General features: G+C 35.1%; 1 protein-coding gene across 1 annotated transcript; it reads right to left on the bottom strand.

Annotated features, from left to right (window-relative positions):
- Positions 1 to 2,838: 2,838 nt before the first annotated feature.
- LOC102428215 (olfactory receptor 6C2-like) lies at positions 2,839 to 3,786 on the bottom strand. The gene has a single exon (XM_006101302.2). It carries the CDS (start codon positions 3,784 to 3,786, stop codon positions 2,839 to 2,841), a length of 948 nt encoding a protein of 315 aa, XP_006101364.1.
- Between the last annotated feature and the right edge of the window lie 3,631 nt (positions 3,787 to 7,417).

Raw genomic sequence — 7,417 nt, 5'->3', positions numbered from 1 at the left:
TATTAAAATTTTCCAACCAAGAATATTGATTGCCTTTAAAAAAATCATATTTCATATTCTTTGAATAGATATTATACTTTGTTTATATGTACACTATACTTTTAGTTAAATTTATTCTCTTGGTATTTAAGTTTTTATGACTCTGTGACTAAAATAATTTTCTGATTGATTTCTTATTGCTTATTGTTATTACAGTCTGCTTATTATAAAATATTTTTTATTTTTTCAATTAGAACAACAAATTCCCTTATTAGTTCCACTAGTTTTCTATTAGAGTTTTTTTTAGTTTTTAGGATATGTAAATATGTCATCATGATAAAAAAAACAGATATGCCAAATTCCATCAATTTTAAGACATCATCAATTATAAGAAATACAATTAAGCTGTGTATCGCTATTAAAAACAACAATGACAAGTGCTGGCGAGGATGTGAAGAAAAGGGAACACTAATTCACTGCTGGTGGGAATGCAGATGTTGCAGCCACTGTGGAAAACAGGATGGATTTCCTAAAAAAATTAATAATGAAACTCCCATTTGACCCAGCATTCCCACTTCTGGGAATATATCCTAAAAACCCGAAACACCAATCAGAAAGAATATATACACCCCTGTGTACATAGCAGAATTATTTATAATAGCTCAGATCTGGAAACTGCCCAAGAACCCATCAGTAGATGAAAGGTTAAAAAAGCGGTGGGACATTTACACAATGGAATACTATGCAGCTGTAAAAAAGTGATCTCTTATCCTTTGGGATAGCATGGATGGACCTGTAGACTATTATGCTAAGTGAAATAAGCCAACCTGAGAAAGACATATATCACATGGTCTCACTTATTTGTGGAATCTAATGAAAAAAATGAATTAATCAACACAATGAGACCTGAAGCATGGAGATATGGAACAGACTGACATACATCAATGTGGGGATGGAAAGAGATAAACCAAAGAACTTATATACTTAGATGCTTAACTCATGGACGCAGGCAATAGGGTGGTGAAGACCTGGGGCGGGGGTAGGTAGGGCTGGGAGGAGAGGGTAAGGGGGAGAGGTATGGGAGATATCTGTAATGCTATCAGCAATAAGATATATATACATTAAAAAATAAATCACAAAATAAAAAACAAAAGTCTGGCTTTATGTAGATAATCCAAACAATGAAAAAAAAAAAAAAGATAATGCTGCCAATTGAACTATACCAATAGTAGATCCCAATGTGTGACAAATCTCCATTTCAGAAAAGCAAAATATAAATAAAATAAGACTTTAAAATCAATAAAATACAATAGTTTTATTCATTCTCTCCTATATGTATCCTGATGATTTTTCAATAAAATATGCAGTATTTTTATCTTTTACTACTCATATTTATTGGGCTTTATCTGTGCTATTGGACTTTTCAAAGAACTGGCTTTTGAATTGCTTTAACTTATATAATTACTTTCATTTTCTACCCATAATAAGTTACATTTTCCATTTATATGTTCATTTTTCATCTTTTCCAATTTATAAGAATAAGTTCCACTCTTTTATTTAGTTTACATTTTTATAATTAGTGAATAGAGTTAGAATAACAGAATTCCTTTTGACTATGGCTTTTCAGTGCTCCAAATACGTGATGACATCTGCATTTCATTGCTTTCCATATAGCAATTAGTTAATTTTATGTAAACACCTTAATTTTCAAGAAACTATATTTGTGTAAAATTTTCAGTTATTTAAATATATTTTAGATTATTATAACAGATTTTGGACTATAAAAGCTTAGTTTGTGTTAGATGTAGGCACAGTTACTAAATACACCGGGGAATGTTCTTTCCTTGGCTCACAGCTCTATCAGTAGCAGAGAATACTTTTAATAAAAAAATGTGATCTTCTGTGAAAATGAGCATAGTTTCTAATTCAAACTTTCTTTGCATGTGCAACTATTATGTCATTTCAAGTGCTCTACTAATGCTGAGACTTTATATATTATATATATATATTTTTTTAATTTTTATTAATTTTTTACAGAGAGGAAGGGAGAGGGATAAAGAGTTAGAAACATTGGTGATGGATCAGCTGCCTCATGCACACCTCTCTATGGGAATGTGCCCGCAACCAAGGTACATACCCTTGACCGGAATCAAACCTGGCACCCTTCAGTCCACAGGTCAATGCTCTATGCACTGAGCCAAACCAGTTAGGGCTAATCACGAGACTTTAAATGTAAACCTTTGTGATCCATAATGCCATCTCCTATTCCCATCCCCAGTCTATAATCTTCTGAGTTCCCAGAAGTCATTTTATACATTATTGCTCTACCAATTCTGATATCTCCTATTTACAACTTTGCAATGATTTTAGCTATAAATTCAAATAAACATTTACTACATTTTAACCAGTATTTCTGTGTTCATGGTAGTAATATTTTCCGGTGTTTTTCCAATATTAGAAGTGCTATAATTCTTTCACATGTACTTTAACTTGTGATTATTCATTTTTTAGACATTATACACACAATTACTCTTTTACATGTGTTTAGATATCACTATTGTATGCATTTTGAGTAGAGCAACAAAGCATTTTATTTTACACTTTCCTGAGGAATTACTTTTATAAATATTAAAATAGTATTCTGAAGTTAATCGCTTTTCAAAAATATTTTTAAATAAATTGACATGATATTGGTTTGAAAAAATGAGTGTATAAAATGGCTTGAGTCAGGCTCACTGAAAGTTTGATTGAAGAAACGTTGAGAAAATTAATGCAACTCATGTATATATTGTTAAAAATATACGAGATTATAAACTTCAAAAATACAATGAATCTTTGTTTCTGAGATGTCTGAAAATATTATTTCCTTTTATTAGAAGAGAGTAAAACAATTCTTTTGATGGAATCCTTGAAGGCTTTCTTAACTTGATTGTTTCTCAGTGTATAAATAAATGGGTTTAACATAGGTGAAATAGAAGAAATGAGCAGTGAAACTACTTTATTAATGGTCACTTGCTCCTTTGCTGTAGGATTCATATAGATGAAAATGCATGTGCCATAGGTGATGGAAACCACAATCATGTGGGAAGAACAGGTGGAAAAGGCCTTTTTCCTTTGCTGAACAGAAGGGAATCTCAAAATTGTCTTGATAATGGAAGCATATGACAGAACAACACAAGTAAGAGTGATATTCAGGGTCAGGACAGCACAGATTATGACTGTCTGTTCGATGAGCCATGTGTCTGAGCATGAGATTTTCACTAAGGGAAATGCATCACAGGTAAAATGATCAATCATGTTAGAGTCACAAAATTTTAGAGTTAAACCCAGGCTAAATGGTGGGATTATGATACATAAACCAGACAACCAACAGCTAATGATAAGAGTCTGGCAGACCTTGGTGCTCATGATGGTCGTATAATGCAGGGGCTTGCAGATGGCCACATAGCGGTCATAGGACATGGCCGCCAGAAGGAAAAATTCTGTTACTCCACACAGGTCAGTAAAAAACACTTGGATGAAACAATCGTTGTAGGTAATGACCTTGTCACCTGCTGCAATACTATACATGTACCTGGGAATACAGGCAGATGTGAATGAGATCTCCAAAAAGGAGAAATTTTTTAAGAAAAAGTACATAGGTGTTTTTAGGTGAGAATCCACAGAGGTTAGTGTGATGATGGTCAGGTTTCCAGTTACACTCAGCGTGTAGGTGAGGAATAGAAAGATAAAAATCAGAACCTGTAGCTGAGGGTCATCTGCCAGTCCCAGCAGAATGAATGTTGTCACTGTACCATTTCTCATCATGGACTTCTGACTTCTTCCAATCTGCGTGTGATATTCAGAGAAATTTTCTGATAGATTATAGCTTATTTTAACCCCTCTAAAACTTAACTCTTATGACCAACCTTAAGCACTGTGGCTCCCCCTATTCCCCATTACACACTCCATCTTACTTCCCCTTTGAATATGTGCATTACCTTTACTGACTATGTGTGTTACCCTTGTTGCCCACACAAATGATGACTGTCTTCTCTTCCCTCCCTCATCTTCCAGTCAATGAGTTATATTCATTGACACTACACTAAGTAGGAACTCAAATGTTCCTAATATACAATCAATTATGTCAAATATTGACATTTTTCTGACATAAAGTAATAAAAATATGTTCCCATTGTGTATCTAGTTTACTTGTTTTATGAGAATGTCTACTTTATTGTTTAACTCATTGTGTTTTGTTCCTATGGATATTGGGGCAGAATTATAATGACCATCCAGTTCACAAAGCTTCTAATTTAAAGAAAAATCACTAACTGAGGATCATGGGTTACTCAATAATCAGAATCCTTTTTTTAAAAAAAGAATCCTTTTAGGAAATTTAGTCACTCATTCAACAACTATCAAGTATTTATATCAGATTGAGATGTAGAAATGATACATATGGCTTTTAAAAAAATGTTTGCAGCTCACCTACCTTCCATCTTTTCTCCTACACTCTCACATATGTGTGTCACTGTGAAATCTGACTTGTCCTTCAGACTTTAAACATTATTCAATGCTGAAAATATATGTTTTGTTCATGATATTACAATTTATTTTATAATAGAAGCCAATAAACAGACTGACCAGAGCATGTAACTTATTGATTTATGTTTATTTTATCTTCCAAACAAATGCTCAAAAGGGACACAGGAATCTGAATGGGATGCTGTGACTTCAGTCATTTTGTTATTCTTTTTGGGGTGGGAAGAGGAATGCACAGGGCATGCTTGTATATTTATGTATAAAGAGACTTCATTATTTTTAATTTGAGATTGAATAGTCTATACAAAGTTACCCTGAATATTTCTTACATTACGCAATGGAAGACACATAAGACACAGGTTTGTTTATGTGTCTTATGCATAAACCTCCCAGACAATGACATTTATTCACATGCAGGAAATTCATTCTATAAAAGAATTTAATAAATATATTTGAAACACATTAAGAGTATATAAACTCCCACTCTCACAGAAATCCATTTTCTTGGCAGAGGAAATTATAATCTAGATCTTAAGATCAAAGAGACAAACTATCATACTTACTCTTCTGTCAGTAAATCAGGACTTCTGTTGGCTATTTAAACATAGCAATATTAAGACTACAGTCTCCATCATTGAAAAAAAAAATTACTCTAAAGGCTGAGAACTCTCTCCAGTGGTGGAAGCGATAATAATTTAAATAATCAGGGCAGAGAGAAATGCTTTTATGATGTCAAATGTGACTTTTCCTTTTAATTTGCAGAAAAAGTCATTAAGTGAAAATAGCAAATGAACCTTGGTGACCTACAATCAAGAATTGTTAATTAGTTTTCTAAGAAATGAAGTTTGGCAAATAAACAATGAAAAAGGCTTCAGTGGGACTGTCTCCTTGGAGATATGAAGATGTTGCAGGAGCATTTGACACAGGTCATTTATTTTATTTTAAAAAATGCATCTTTGTTGTTGAAAGTATTACAGATGTCCCCCCTCCCCCCCATTAACCACCTCCACCTTGCTCCTGTCTCCTCCCCAGTCCTTCATTGCACTTGTTGGAGACCGGGTGTAAGCTGACATGGTCCTTGCACCTGAAGGGGCTAGCAAGGCTGGGACCCTTACCCACACAGTTTTCCCAGACTTGTTTGGATGACGGTTATCAGTAGAATGAGAGCAACCTTTGTAGAATGAGAACAACCTTTCATGGCTTACCAAGAAGTCTGTAACTATTTACTGAGATTTGCTGTACCGAGAATTTGTCCTTCTGCTCTGTCCCTCCCTTAGAGATTAAGAGGAACAAAGAATACATTCCTCTTGACAGACCTCCTATTCAGTGTCTTGTGTATAAATAGCATTGTGTGGTTAATAAACTTGCTGCAGTTCCTCAATTGAGCTGCAGTCCTCCTGATCCAGCTCTCCTGTCTTTCTTTCTTTTCTCAATTCCCACCTCCCTACCTCAGCCCGGCTCAACCTGTCAGGCTGGCCCTGACATGCACTATTGTCTGTGTCAATGGGTTATGCATACATGCATGTAAGTTCTTTAGTTACTCACTTCCTGCCACTCTTTAGCCTCCACTCTCCACTTCCCTCTGAGATTCATCGGTCTGTTTCATGCCTCCATGTCTCTGGATCTATTTTGTTCCTCAGTGTATTTTGTTCATTAGATTTCACATATAAGTGAGATCATGTGATACTTGTCTTTCTCTGACTGGCTTATTTCGGTTAGCATGATACTCACCAGGTCCCTCCATGCTGTCTCAAAGGGTAAGAGATCTTTCTTTCTTTCTTTCTTTTTTTTTTACTGCTGCATAGTATTTCATGGTATAAATGTCCCACAGCTTTTTTATCTGCTCATCTACTGATGAGCACTTGGGCTGTTTCCAGATCTTAACTATTGTAAATAGTGTTGCTATGAAAAAATGGCAAGACAACTGTGTCATTTAAATTAGACAGTTCATTTCTTAACTGATTTTTTTTTGAGAGAGGAAAGGAGAGGGATAAAGAGATAGAAACATTGATACAAGGTAAACATGGATGGACTACTCCTGCATCTCCCATGCTGGGGATTGAGCCCAAAACCTGAGCATGTGCCTTGACTGGGAATTGGACCGTGGATTCCTGGTTCATAGGTCCATGCTCAATCACTGAGTAACACCAGCCAGGCTTATTTTCCATATGAACAACTGTACACATACTTTTACCCGTCCCTGTATGAGGCTAATGCTTACATATAGATCTTATTTTTTCAGATTTTTCTTTCTCCAAATACACGGACTGCATTATTCACAAATGTATAAAAATTTGCAACCATATCTTTTTTTTTTAAATTAAATCTTTATTGTTCTGATTACATTTGTTCCTCTTTTTTTCCCATAACTCCCCTTCTCCCAGTTCCCGCCCCACCCTCCGCCGTCACTCCCCACCCACTGTCCTCATCCATAGGTGCACGATTTTTGTCCATTCTCTTCCCGCATCTCCCATTCCCCTTCCCGCCCCCCCAAGAATAGTCAATCCATTCCCCTTCTATGTCCCTGATTCATTGTAATCACCAGTTCATTCTGTACATCAGATTATTTATTCACTTGATTCTTAGATTCACTTGTTGATAGATGCATGTTTGTTGTTCACAATTTGTATCTTTACCTTTTTCTTCTTCCTCTTCTTAAAGGAAACCTTTCAGCATTTCGTATAATACTGGTTTAGTGGTGATGAAGTCCTTTAGCTTTTCCTTATCTGTGAAGCTCTTTATCTGACCTTCAATTCTGAATGATAGCTTTGCTGGATAAAGTAATCTTGGTTGTAGGTTCTTGGTATTCAGTACTTTGAATATTTCTTGCCATTCCCTTCTGGCCTGCAAAGTTTCTGTTGAGAAATCAGCTGACAGTCGTATGGGTATTCCCTTGTAGGTAATTGAGTCTCTT

Source organism: Myotis lucifugus, unplaced genomic scaffold, assembly GCF_000147115.1.
Source record: "Myotis lucifugus unplaced genomic scaffold, Myoluc2.0 scaffold_350, whole genome shotgun sequence".
NCBI lineage: Eukaryota > Metazoa > Chordata > Mammalia > Chiroptera > Vespertilionidae > Myotis > Myotis lucifugus.
This window is presented reverse-complemented; position numbering and strand designations above follow the sequence as displayed.